The sequence below is a fragment of the Rhopalosiphum maidis genome, chromosome 3 (assembly GCF_003676215.2).
Source record: "Rhopalosiphum maidis isolate BTI-1 chromosome 3, ASM367621v3, whole genome shotgun sequence".
Classification (NCBI taxonomy): Eukaryota; Metazoa; Arthropoda; class Insecta; order Hemiptera; family Aphididae; genus Rhopalosiphum; species Rhopalosiphum maidis.
The window spans coordinates 2,449,308-2,464,918 of NC_040879.1; the positions used below are offsets into that span (position 1 = coordinate 2,449,308).

At 30.1% G+C, this 15,611-nt stretch overlaps 1 protein-coding gene across 1 annotated transcript in view; it reads right to left on the reverse strand.

Moving 5' to 3' along the window:
* LOC113560239 (sex peptide receptor) overlaps positions 1–15,611 on the reverse strand; it is a 223,998-nt gene that overhangs the window by 114,303 nt on the left and 94,084 nt on the right. Inside the window, exon 3 of the mRNA XM_026966000.1 lies at positions 2,781–3,659. Within this exon, the coding sequence (XP_026821801.1) occupies positions 2,781–3,250 (470 nt within the window). The 5' untranslated portion in view covers positions 3,251–3,659. The remainder of the gene's footprint in view (positions 1–2,780; positions 3,660–15,611) is intronic.

A 15,611-nucleotide genomic window follows, 5' to 3' on the forward strand; every position in this document is an offset into this window, starting at 1 on the left:
TAGTTTATTTGTAAAAAGGTTCTTTGCGATGAGGTGGTCCGTTTACAAACTACTTATTTTTTTTTCCAAAAGACCGGCTGTTATTCAGACTTCGTGCAGATTGACTAACAGCAGTTAAGTCTTTTAAAAACTACAATTATTATTTAATAATTGAATGGTAGAATATAACTTGTTTATATACAAAAAAAGAACAAAATTACTATAATAAGCAGGCGTTTAAGTAGGTAGGTACATATTATATTAATTTAGTAAAGTTGTATAATATTATTGTACAGTTTTTGACAATTATATTACTTATTTTATTTAGTTATTTTCAAAAAATATTGATAATGTCACTAAAAAACTGAAAAAATATACGTATATAAATAAATTTATATTTACACGCTGTTACAATAGTTGCAAGTCGTTTTTTAGTGTCTTAAGCTATACACAGTACATTATTTTTCCAACAAACGCGTCATCTATTTGTTATACTCGACGAAAACATTTTCGATTACCCCGCCCTTCGAATTATGAATGCCTCTTCGCAACTGCTATAAGCCCTGTATATTACATGCAATAAGCCAGCCAGCCGTTTGGACAAATAACAATAATTGGTTTCCAAACGGACTACCCCGTGGCAAACGAGAGCTATACAGTGTTTTTGTGAAAATCCTAATTTTCCATTTATATTATCCCCCCCCCGACCAGTGGCGGATTTAACGGGAAAAAAATGGATATTTGCCGCTTGGGCCCCTACCCGAAAAGGCTCCCGGACCTTGTGTCCCAGTCCTCACTTATATTCATTACAACAAAAGTTTTCAAATATAATTAGTCATTTCTTAAATTTTTGAAGTTATAGATTCTAACACATCAAGTAATAATTGGGATAATAATAAGCTAGAAATTAAAAATAATAATACTGTGTAATATATTCGTACTCGTACGTATTGCCTATGTACAGTTAAATACTCATACCGGCATCATTATAACTATTTTTATTTATACTGTTTCGTGGATATTTAACGGCGTTATCACGGCGTCGTATTACAGCAGTCTTTTTAGATTATTTCTTACACTCCCTGTTAGTACGGCAAGTGCAGAACGAAAAATGAGTTCTTTAAAAATAATCAAAGAATATCGTCGTGCCACTTAAACTGAAGAATCTTGAATGAATACAGTGCAAATTTTATCGAAAGATCAGTGGCTAATAAAATTTATCTAGACACAGCTATTAAGATATTTGCTGAACAGAAAGACAGAAGACAATTTACAATTACTGAATTACATAAGTAATAACTAATAAACAAAAGAGATTGTATACTATTTACTAATATAACTCATACAAGATATCATGTCTTTAACAATATTAATTTTTAGATTCTGAACGGAGTGATTAATGTATTGATTTTACAATGACGTATGTTTTTTGTGTGTGTAATCACGTTTTTGACTAATAATAGTGCTTTGATTTTTGACTTCAGCCCTTCTTTGAAAAGGAAATTGAATCTAGTTGGTACTTTGGGGGGAGTCGGAAGTAAAAAATTTCCAGTAGTTTTCCAAAGCGTCAGTAAAAACTCTGAAACATTAACAGAAATACGGGAATTTTTACGCATAACCATTTTTCGACAAAACCGATTTTTTGATTTTGCTGTTACTCAAAAACGAACCATTGTAAATACTTGCAATTTTCACAACATTTTGATATTAGATTTATTTTTAAACTATTTAATATAAACAATTGACATTTTCGATTTTTCTAAATTTTTTTTCCTGAAATGCCGATAAAAAAAAATTGGCTTTCCAAAAACTCTTTAATATTTGATACAAGGTTTATTTTAAGTTGTTTTTACTGTAGTAAAAAAAATCAAAAATTGTTAGTCTCAATTTTTGTTCATAAGCGTTAAAAGTTCAAATACCTATCAAATATTTACTAAATATGTCAAAATCGCGAATATTTGCGAGAAATCTTGAAGTTGAAAATTCATAAAATTTTTGTAATTTATATCTAATAAGGTTAAAAAAAAAACCCAATACAAGGTTCTCCATAACTTTTTTTTCAAATAACCGTAAAAAAAAAACTCCAGCGTCAATATAGAAAAAATTTTATGAGCGTATGAAATTTAGTTTTTATAAAATCGAGTATACAATAACGATATATTACAATTCAAGTATAAGTAATAATATAAAATATCTTACTAATTATTCTAGACTAACAGATCTAACATCTCCGTTCAGAATCGTTTTTCGTGTACAATGATACCTGTCATTGCGTTCAAATTTAACATATCTATTATACTATGATGATTATAGTGACCCACTCACCATCTCTACTATATATAGAGCAAAGCAATAACCACTTGCCCGCCTTTTTTTGCTTAAATTTAATAATAATTTTGTTTGTATATCTTTTTTTCATAAGGATATTTAGAAATTATATCAAGTTTGGACGATTTAAAGAAATATTTCTTTATATTTTTTTGCTGCCTATCTAATTTAACAGTGTTTTGTGTGGGAAGGGGGAGGGGAGGAAAAGTCCTCCACGAGTTAGTATTCACAATTCAAAATTATTGGGCCCCATTAATCGTATGCCGCCTGGGCTTTTTTCCTTAAACCCGCCACTGCCCTCGACGTTTACATTGCCCGCATAACACGTCTCGTGTATTCCCGGAAAACGTAACGATATTTTCCCACGTAGTGCTCCCGGGAAACCGGAGCGCCTCCGTTGGAAGTGGAGGAGGAAAGCTCATCGCGATGGGCAACGCTTTGCGACGGTTTGTATGCGCGTGCGCGGCACTTACCTCTGAACGGCCAGGGCGAGCGTGAGCCAGATGGAAGCGGTGTGGAACATGGTGGGTATGACCTCGTTCATGGCGTACCACGCGTAGCACGACTCGACCGGCGACAGCGGCTTGTAGTGGTTGCCCAGCGTGTACATGTAGAACAGCCACGGGGCCGGGAACAGCAGCGTGAACATGTCGGACAGGGCCATGGACATGAGCACCACGTTGGTGGGCGTGCGCATGTGCCGCTTGGACAGCACGACCACGATCAGCGTGTTGGCCACGATGGTGACCAGCAACAGGAACGGCATGACGTAACCGTACATGGGCCGGGCGTACCGGACCGGCATCTCGGTGGTCACGTTCAGGTAGCCGCCGACGTCCGTTTCGTTGCCGTCGCCGTCCGCCGTGCCGTTGAAGTCGAACACGCCCGACAGGTACGTGGGCACCACGGCCGTGTAGTTTTCCTCGTCCATCGTCCACGCCATCGCCCGTCACTATGTTACGATGGGCTGCTGCCGGTACCCGCTGCTTCCGGTGTCTTCTCGGCCGCCGCACCACTTCCGCTGGGGGGCGGGCAGGTGTAATATACCGGATATCGCCTCCTCTATTACGACCGGACGTCCGCAGTGACGGCGGCGGTCGTCGTCATCGCGGCGGTGATGCGTATTATCCCAACTGCACCGTGTGCTGCCGGCGCGCGAGTGATGGTGTGCCGATGACGATAATAGCGTGCGACGAGTGAAGCCGCGGCGGCGTTGGCGCGTCGGCCGCAAGCGACGACGGCGTTCGACCTTGCGCGATCTCCTCCGATGGGCGCCGGTCGAAAAACTAACGTCCGGCGTGTCGCGGCGTCCGGCGGCGGCGTTCAAATGCGATTGATCCGGTCGGCCAGACCTGAAAAACAAAATCAACCGACGAGTAAATAAACAGAAGCGGTGTTATTGCTGACGCGGACCACCGCGAATAAATCGCGTTCGTTAACGGGGCAGAGTTATCCGCCTATCAGCGGACGCGTGAACGACGTGCCTCGGCGGAATCTCCGGAATTCGATTTTAACTTCTATTATAACCTGACCTATGACGGGCTACAGCATCCGGCCTTAGGACCGTCGGTGCCGTTGTCACGGCGAGTCATAATCACCCCGACGAGAGACGTAGATGATACTACTATTGTACATATATTCACGGCTGGGCAAGTTAACTAGTTATTTTAACTCGTTCGGTTAAGTCAATAGAGAAAAATGTGAGTTGAGTTTAAAGTTAAAAGTTGCTTTTTTTTATTTATTTAACTCGCTAAAAGTTAATTTGAAAAAAAGTAACTTACCTTGGTTAAAAATAAGTTAGTTTTTTTTTGACGTGTAAAATGAATTACATGAAAGGTCACAGGAAACAATACGAATAAAATGTTATGAACAAATAATTATTGTTGAGGGGCACAACAAATTTATTGCTTCATAGTTAATATATTAAAATCATTCTGGGTTTTCTCGTTAAGTTAGAAGTTACTTATGAAAATAAAAGTAACTCGTTAAGTAACTTAGTTAAAAGTAACTTAACTTTTTAACTCGTTAATTCCCAGCCTTGTGTATATTACACTCTATACCATTGTTGGTAGATGTGGTCAAACCTTTACCGATATGACGGTACGTATGTATTCGTGCACTACACGCGTTTTCTGGATTCTTACTGTAACGCGTCTATATTTAATTTTACTGATTGACCGAAAAATTACTTTTTTAGTTTTTTCCATAAACGTCTACTTATATCATTTTTAACGTATATTTTTTTTTCTATATAACGATTTATATTTAAATACAATAATTAGATTTCACATAGGTATCTGCTATTTATTTATTTTAATTTGACTATCAGACTATATACGGGGATATTGTAAGATACGTTACGCAGTTAAGTCCGTGCCCTCTGTTTAAACTACTTGTTCTAGATAAGCCTGCTGGTATGATTTATATTAATTTGTATACCTGTGAAAACATGTTTACACATGTTAAACATGTTACAGCAAAAAAAAAAAAAAAAATAATAATAATGTATTTACGCGTTCAAAACTGAGCTTAAACTAGATTAAACAATGTTAACTCGGCTGGCCTCACAAAAACGTTGTGTTACAATCGTGTAGCATACAAAACTATGATGTTAGATCCCTAAACATATAACTATATTTAGCGGTGCACGTTGGTTAATGCTTTGGGCACAATACATCACAATATATAGTCGATATTATGTGGAATAGTTTTTCACGTATAATAATATATGCAATTAATATGTTACTATTTTATTCATATTAAATTGTTATTTGTATCCGACGTCAGACGCCACTGAAAAATTCATAAAATATAAAGTGGACGTAAATATTATTATACTTTATACGTCGCTATTAAATTCCATGCGATTAATGAGCCGCACGTGTTTGTTAAAATAAAATTGATTTTCTTTCTGCACGTGGGAATGGGACGAAATAACATCATGCATAATATACTCATCCTCCTCTCCTCGTCTCCCAAACTTCACCACTAATAAAAATAATAATTGAATATGTTATATCTTGTACGGTATCTATTATATATGATTTTGTTTTTGTTTTTAGCATAAATACTAATATGGTATTATATTATATCAGATGCATTTAATTAGTATAATAAACGCAATAGTTTTTCTTTGAATTCAAAAACCCCCAGATACGCGAGTACTCTAAAATAACAAAGAACGTAATGAAAGTTAACACATCGTTATTTTATTTAAATATAAATGCAGAATGGCTCTAGAATCTAAATAACTGATGTGAAATATAAATATGTTTTTGTAAAATAAATATAGAGAATGATAAACATAAAAAATTAAAAAACAATTTGTAACATTATAATATTATAATATAACAAGTGCTTCACGGTTGAAGTTTAAAACACAAACCAGATAGTTTTAATTATGTGTACAAAGAATGTATCGTGTAAGTAGGTACTTACAACATTTATTCAAAAATGAACTATGTGGTATGGTCGTCGTTAAGAGTTATTCGTTTTGAACAAGACACAATATTTCATTGTTTCAGAATAATTACCTTTCGTTTTGATTAGGAAAAAACGAGAAAAATAATTAGTTTTATAGAACACTTAAAATCAATACTTCTTAAAAAAAACATATTAAATATTTTAGCATTTACAAAACAACAAAGAGAATTAGAAAATATTAATTACTTAGTAAAATCGTGGAAAATTCAAAAATTGTTTTTTGTTAGAACACCAAAACGTACAATCCTTAATTAATGTTATTATTTTTATTATATTAGTCGTGTTTTATTAAGAATAGAGTTCAATATTATTCCAATAACTGTTCTGAAATTATAATCACAATTAATTGCATTATTTATAAAGATACAGGTAATTAAGTATAATAGTTCAGATCCCCATCATTCGATCACTATTTTTTAAAAGTATTCGATAAAAATAGATAGTCATTTAGATTAAGACATTTAAATGTAAAAAAAAAAAAAGTGTACATATTATTTTAAATCCATTACCATAAAATATTATTTTAATATCAATTCAATGCGTAAATCTATTAGGCTTCCCTAATGGCAACAATGTAATCACCATTGATGATTCAACGCTGAGTTATTGAATATTTTTTTCTTATTCGTATTTAATAGATTCAGAGTAAACCAATATGTTGTTTTTACTGCTCACGATGTTTTAATAGACATATCATATGACGTGCAAATAAAGTTTTATATTTTTACGAAACAATGTTTGAATAAGTCGTTGAAATATTTTTATTTTACTAGACGTTAGGCACATTTGAAATAAAACACTTTTTATGGCTCTATTAAATCAAATTTTTGATTTGTTATACTTTTAATAAATTATAATATTTAAAAAAGGTTTCAGATAATAGTTTAAAAAATTGTAAGTTTTAATTTAAATTAAAAAACATAAATTAACAATTAACATTTAACACTATTTAACATTTGTTTTTAACCTAGCCTCTTTTCAACAAAGAAATTAAGAAAACACGAACGCAGTATATTTTTTTTTCATATTTTAAAGTAAATTTAAAAATTGCAAATCATTTTTAATAATTTTATTTTGTTTTACTTATAATCTATTTATCTAATTTAAAAGTAAGCCAATAAATATCGTCGATAAAGTCACATTAAAAAATAATAATAATAATCAATTATTCTATTATTTTTATCAACTTGGCATATTTTAATGACATGAACCTACTCATAAGATATTACATCAGTGGTATTGATATTTCATATTGAGTCTTAAGAAGATTTTTTATAATTAAAATTTTAAACCTAAAAAATGTATTAATTTTTTATTTCTATATCCACTTTAATTATGTGTTATTAAATCTAGTTAAGTATTTATTTAATTTTAATTTTGAATTCTGTTTATTTCTGTTTAAAACACTGATAAGACCTTGCCAAAAACACTAACAAAACATAGAACTTAACTTGATATTAATTTTATCCTTTTAATTGTCCCGAAATTAGTAAAAACCATTTATATTTTTCAGCTCAGGTTGTATTTAAATTAGCTATGCCTAAATATAGTATTGAGACTACTGTATACACGATATTATTATTAAAATAAATCATGAAAACCGCTGTTATACGTAATGTTATGTTTGTCAAAGTCACTTATTAAATAATCAAATCAAAATTATTCGGGCAACACTATAGCTGAGTTATTATTAATTCAAAAACAAAAATTTAAATGTATAAAATATAATAGCGCAGTGCATGTTTATAATAAACGAAAATTTAAATTATAACGCGTGTGCATAGTATGTGTAATACTGTACGTCGGGGATGTGCAAATATTGTCTCGGTAATAACAATGCATAAATATTTAAACGTGTTCAAAAACTCTCACCGCTGCGGGTATCAGTCTAAAAATATCACCTGGTGGAACATCGTCACTCGTCACGCCTTATAAGAAGCCCGACATGGCTGTAATAGGAAATTTCGCGTGACAATATTCCGTGCCCGCCAAACCGATAAATTTTTCCGACAACCGACGTCCCCCTATGATATTAATGATATTATGGTTTATTTACTGACGATTATATTATAATATTTTGTATAGTTATTTACCCATTATAAAAAGGATAATATATATAATAACGTGTAATACATTATTATTATTTTTGTTTTAATTTAAAACTCAAAAATATAATATAATAATATGTATTATAAGTGTTAAACGTGTTATATTTAATTAATCATCTGATCATGACATAATTATTACCCGGTATACTTTCTGTTACCATTAATCGGCAGAAATGAAGGATAATAACTCCCCTAGACCCAAACCGCATATACCTAGTTGTCCTAAAATAGATAGATAGAACATTGTTTTAAAAATGTGTAAATAATCATATTATATTATTCAGTGTCCATTTTTTTTTCATATCAAATAATATATTTATTAAAATATGTGTACAAAAATAATAGATACACTTTTCAATATTGTTGAATTAATACGAGTTCGTTTGAAATACATTTGCAAGTGTTTTCATGATGCTTTTGCGGACGAGCAAGCTGTCTTTGGTTCCGTCCTTGTACCTACGCCTTTTATTGAGTGCGGGCTAGAATTTACGCAGTGAATTCTAATTCAATACATCAAACCTTATTCAACGTTCATGCACATGTGCGCATAGTGTGGAATATCTACACCAGTACACCATAATATTATTATATTATATAATATTGTATTCACGCGTCACAGAAGGAGAGGAGAAAATGTCAGCTGGGCAAACACATTTCACCGAAAACGGATGCTGAAGCTTGTTGATGAGCTTGTGCAAGATAATCTAAAGACAAACATACGAAAGGGCTACAGAAAATGCGAACAAAAAATCTTTAACATCAAAGATCACTATATATTGCACGTATATATTACATTTAATAATTGTATGTCTGTGACGTATATTTTTGAATTGCAACGGCTTACGAGCATATTATATTCATTAATAAGTAATGTTTCAATGTTTGTAGATAATATTTTAGATTCACGAAATAGTTTTTAAAAGTTATTTAATGTATAAAAAAAATCGTACATCTGACGTGAATTGGGTAAAATTTGGTATTTTTGGTAACGCCGTTGCGTAACGATAACCTCAGAAACACCTCTTTTGCTCTATACTAACCTCTTTCATAGAAATATAGTTAAGATATTGTTTGTTTTGATTATTTTGTGGCTAAAATACTTAATTATTAGGTACATCATACCACAAATGTAGTGTATTTTTTTTTTTGGTAAATAGAAAACTGTAAATTGATATGCATAATATGAATATTACGTATGCATACATAAATAATTATGTCATATTTTTTTTATGTGAACATAAATATTAAAAATGTAATAATTGTTTTGATTATTTTTAATTTTATAATAATGTATAATATGCATGCGAAATAAAATTCTACATTAATTTAACCGGATAAATCATAACAAATATTATAAACACAAACAATTATAGACTTTATACTCTTTAGAATATAATATGATATACCTAACATAATAGTTAATGTTAAAATTTTATAATAACATAAAGAATATAATTAACAATAAAAATAAATTTTACTCGTCTGGTATTAGGTTTTTTTGTGAGATGTACATTTGTGAAATAATGTATACATTTATGTAAATTTCTCGATATAGCGTGACTTTAATGGACACATATTATTATACTTTGAAATAGGTATCATAATATAGTGTTTTGTGTTAATTAATTGCTATTAGCAAGTTAATGCTGCATTTCAAAAAACAATGACATACATTTTTAAAACTCAAATAAACTTATTTAAGTTAATTCATAAAATAATTAATTAATTATGATATTAGAAAATTTTCTAAAATTGATCGATTGGTTTGATATTTATTTCTAATCATTATAAATAAAATTTAAAATTATAATAATAATTAACAAATTAAATTTACGTGTCAGTGGCTTGTAATTATAGTTGCTACGCGAAAGTCAGTTTGATAGTGAAATGGTTAATTATATAGATATTCATTTTACCTATTGCAGAATATATAACTAAATTTGATATAAAAATCAATAAATATAATATTGACTGTTCTGAAGATAGTTTAAATACACGATTAACATGTATATTGTCTTTAGTTGAAACTTCTCGTTTATATCAATCATTTTGTTGTTATGATAATAATGTTAGCCTCACAAAAACGATTAATTTGAGGGGTCACTTTGTAACTTTTGTGGTAAAAAAATGTAAACATCTACCACATATTTCACATCTCTATATTTTGATAAATTTATAAATGAAAAAATTATAAATGACTAATAATGGACGCCAAAGATCGTTATGTACAGTAATATTATCTTTTAAAACCATTTAAAGATATAAAGTATCTATACTAACAGTTACTTACTATTTACCAATTCGAAAACTCATTATTTTATAAATGTTTAATTTACGGTTTATTATTAGTGTATCAATAAGTACGCTATTTTAACCTTTGGTTGAATTCAATATATATATCATTGTTCATATATTACGTTTGCTGTTCAAACGAACAGTGTTTTGAAAATAAAGAGACATCTCCACACTCAACTGTAAATTTGTTATTATTCTTAAAACCATTTGATTGTATTGGTTCGATCAACCAATGACCATAAAAACAACTTTCTTTTGCTTATCGTGCCCTATACGTTATTCTATAAATGTGACTTTATTTGTCTTATACCTCCTTACCACTAAAATAAGTACATTCCTTATCATTATTCTTGATCTTAATTGTTAATTCGATTTTTAACAGCTAATATAACACTTCCACACTTTTCCAAACATATAGTAAATCTTTAGTTTTTCATATCGTTACTTTGTATCGTTACGTTATTTATGTCCGGAAAACGCTTATTACGTATTCTGTACTATATGAATATTCTAACTTACAGATCAATTTTTATTACTTCTGTGTGATGTGAAATTATAATCATTTGATATATTTTTCTCTCAGCAATATTTACTTTAAATAATATATTATAATCGTTTTTCACATTAAATATTAATCTTTTTTAAACTTTTTACTGTGATGGAATTTTTTATGTGAAAAATAATTATAATTTTTTCAACGAATAAAACACATAAATAAATGCATTATATATAAATTAATTGTGCTGGTAAGTTATACAATTCTTTTAGTTAATGCATACGACATTAAACTTTGTTTTATTTTATGAATAAGTGTTTGTTTTTATTTAAATAACTGCATGATTGACTGAACTTTCATCAGAAATATAAAAAAAAGTCAATTCCATAATATTATAAAATAAATAAATATAAAACATATAGTGAGGTTTGTATTCAATATTTACATTTCAAAACCGATGTAAGTATTATTAATGTTCATTTTGTTTTAAAATCTACGAACAATCAATAGGTAATATAAATTATAATAATATTAGTAATGTTACTGATATTACTGATTGTCATGTTAACACTATATTATATTTTAATCGAATTACACTAAATTACCCTTTATCCGTTTTTCCAATTTATCAATGTTCACGAACTCAAAATGTACGCTAGAAGTCTTGATTATAAGATGAATCAAAAACGCCAATTGCTTAGATCCAAGACCTCGGAATAAACTGGCTTATTGCGTATATTTTGATGGAAATATCATGACCGAGCGCTGGTTGGCGGTGGGCGATTACAGACAATAATGAAACATAGTAATATTCGTTTTATTTATAGTCCATCGATACACAGTAAAATGCAATAATATGCAACAGTATCAACAATTATGGCACTGTTATAACGTACCTATCTCATTGAAATATTGAAAAAAGCAAGTGGACACATTTTTATTTTTTTTTTCAATTCAATTAATTAAAAATCAAATAATTTATTACATTTAGATACTATTTAAATTTAATAGACTATGCTGTTAAATATTGGGATTATTATGATAATGCTTTAACCATATAATAAAACATACGTCACACTAAGTCACACTAGGTAGTACACTTAGTCAAAGCTAAATCAAAATCAAATAATTTATATATCAATATAGAATTAGGGGTGGCGTGAGTTGTATTTGTGACGAAATCAACTATAGAAAAAAAAAATTAAATGAATCATTTTTCTAATAATAAAATAAAACTATACATTTTTTTTAAAAATCAATTTCAATCTTAAAACCTAATAAGTTGCCAATCTTATGGTGTAAAAGTAATAGATAATAAGTTATCATTACTATAATATTACTGATTATTAAGTATCACTGATTTTAAGTTGTGTAAGTATTTTAGATATTAAAAAGTTGGTACATATTGTTCATTGTTATGCTAATTGTTTAGATATTTACATGGATAAAATTACTCATAACCTAAATTTAATTTAATTACATTATTATTGGCATGTTAAACAATTAGATGGCCATGTTTATTGCGGAACGATAAACCAACAAATCGAAAATAATAACAATGAATAAATTCAAAATAAATACTGATTAATTATGAAATGAACAATTAAATAAATGAAACATATTGTTAAAATATTACGTAGTACACGACATACAGATATTTGATGATTACATAAATATTATATTATGCTAAAACTCGGGCTTGAAACCGAAAAAAATTTTCCTATTTTAATTTCAGTTTCATACATTGATTCACTTTTTTCAATTTCGGTTTCGGTTTTGGTTACTCTTATTACGTTGTTTGTACGGTTTTAACCGGAATTCAAAATCGGTATCCAATGTCGATTTCAAGCTCTGGATAAAACTATGATATGGGAAATAATGTTGGCGCCTACCTGCTGTACAAAAAGAAAATTACGACGTTATGTGAAAAAATTCACGCCGTCTCGACAATAATATAAATAATAATAATTTTAGCAATCACAGCGAAACCGATGATAACAAAGAAATTGAACAATATATCGCGAATCGGATGTTCAAGCCGACTGCTCACCATTTATATTGGTGTCACCTACAACGATACGTAGGTATACTCGACGACGTTGACTGTCTTGAAAACTGACGAATAACTAGAAAATTATAACGAATCATTCAACAATCCGCTCACGTCGGGTAGTACTTTTACAAATTATTAAAAATTAATAAAACGACGATCGACGCGCACTATAAACCGTTTTCCCGATACGGTCGTATAATACTTATACGCACTGCCCGCACCTGCGCGCGTTTGATATCGAAAGAAAACACGAGAAAAACGTGTGTGTGTATGTATAAATCACACTACTGCACCCGTGCACGCGGAATAGGACGTGATATTAATATTATTATGTTTTAAACTGCCTCTGTATAATTATTACACTAATCGTTCGTGAGACGCATTTCCGGTCATCGACACGTACGAGAAAAATAACGAGACGTCCACACTGATAATTAGTAATACAAATAAAATTTAAAAGAATAAGGCAACGTCAGGTCGACGATGACTCGTCTCTCGTGATAGTAAGCAACTGGTAAGCGCGATGTAAAGCGCTACTGGGTCTGTCGTCGTCGGTGAGTGGAGGAAGCGGTTCCGGTCTGGAATATTATAGAACCTTATCGATAATCGTACCAAAATAGGCAGGTATCGAAACGAGTACCGAACAGGCCTACTGATAATATATAAAATAGCCGAGCCATGTTTTAAGGTCGATCCCGTCATATTATTATGCCTAAATGGCAATGCTTACATTTTTGTATAATCGAAAACACCTGTTGTTCTTATCGCATTGCGTTATCATATAAAAATGTAAACATTTCCGTTTAAGTACACGGAGACCATGGCTTTATTAATAATAATAAAAACAAAAAAAGCTTTAACCGGCTATCTAGTTGTTACCGCAACTGACGTTTTACCCGCATGTGTTGTTGTCTACGTTTTACTAATCATTACAAATTTGCATTCGGCAGTATTTATTTTTTGCTGTTAGCTTTAATATTAGAATAAATTTACTATCATCAAACTTAAAGGTAAGAATATTAACTAAGGGCTTGGCCTATATACTAGGCTTTTTTGATAATTTAATTATTTAGTAAGTTATACCTATGTAAAGTATTAAAACTTTATAATACTTACATAATAATCTTACCTTTAAGTTTGATAACTTAATGTTTTTAGAATTCCTAGCAGAAAAATGTTTATAATTTTGATTTGCTTTATATACTTATATTAAATTTAATACGAATAATAGAAAAATTTCATTTTTTTCAAGAGCTCTTACGAAGGCTCTAGATTTTTTTATTTTATCTGATCATGTTTTTAAAGCTAAAACTTTGTTATTTTTATTTCAAACGTGAAATATAAAGTATAATTATCTTGTATTGTATTAAAATATTTTTATTTATAATTATAAGTATTAAATTTTAATTTTTTTTTTTAGTTATTTACATTATATCCATTAGTTTCATTGTACTAAAAACTATAATTTCTGTAATGTTTTGTTAAAGGACTTATACATAAATAAATAATAGGTAAATTAACTTTAATATTAAAACTAACAGCTAAATATGAATTCTGCTGAATATAAATGTACTATTATGGATATTGTTAAGGCGGAGACAACACACTCGAGTGAGTCATCTTTTTAAATGTCTATGAAAATAATTATTGCATAATATGTGTATTTTTAGTTGAGATAAGTTATTTTTAATAATTACAATTTATGACATTTTTATTAAAAAAAAAAAAAACGATTTGTTTTTAATCGATAGAAACATAATTTACTCGGTAATAAATAAACAAAATGCTATAGATTTTAAGTTATAACATACTCGTTAAAAGCTATTTACTACCTACGTGTAAGAAGACTATAAATATGCAATAGCGGATCTGGCATACTGGAAGTCTGAGCTGCTGTCATCTCCGCGTTTCTGATAGAAAAGGAATTCGTTGACAGCAACTCTAAATATGAGCTATTGTGCTTTATAAAATGAGTATATGAAAACGTTGTGTCCCGGTGGCATCTCGGCATTCATTCGCCCTTGCCAATCCGAGATAATGCACTTGCAGTACGTAAGACTCATTCTTGATGTGTACATGAATATATATTTTATTCATTTATCATTTTAATATAGTGGTCCACCGAAATATTTTGGAAATGGAAAATGCATTTTGATTTCAAGTACCGAGAATTCGTAGATTTTTACGTACCTAGATCAACAGAAGATTATACCGGAATTTGTGAATTGAAAAATTGTATATATACCTAATACTACTTTACCGCGATCATTATGTAATACGTTTATTTATAAAAAGTCTACGATACATTAGACATTTTATCTAACAAAATGCCATTTGAATTAGATATTTACGAAAAATCTCATTTCAGTATATTATGTATACTGATATATTTGTTTTACATTTGAAATAATATGGTACCGTATTATTTATATAGTTGAAATGCGACGTTTATAGTGAATTTTAGCGAAGTTGATTGTGTATGAATACTGTCAGTTAAGAACTAACTTAAATTATATACGAAAAACATATATGAGTATAGTTTCCAAAAAAAAAAAAAAAAATGTTTTTAGTTGGTATAGCGTTAGAACACATACGTAGCGAGTAGACGAAATGAGAAAGTTGAGATGGATACGACGTCTAACGAGATTAGAAAGAATTAGTGATGGATAAGTAAGAAGTAATATGAGAATGATTTATTTTGTTGAAAACATGAAAGATAACAGGGTCTGGTAGTTTGTCTAATTTATATAATTCGTATACAGCGTGACAAAGCTGTAATCGGCCAAAGGATGCTTAGCGTGATTTGTTCGAAAAAAATTAATAGAACCGTATAATTATATGTTATCAATTTGAGACGAAAAATTATAAT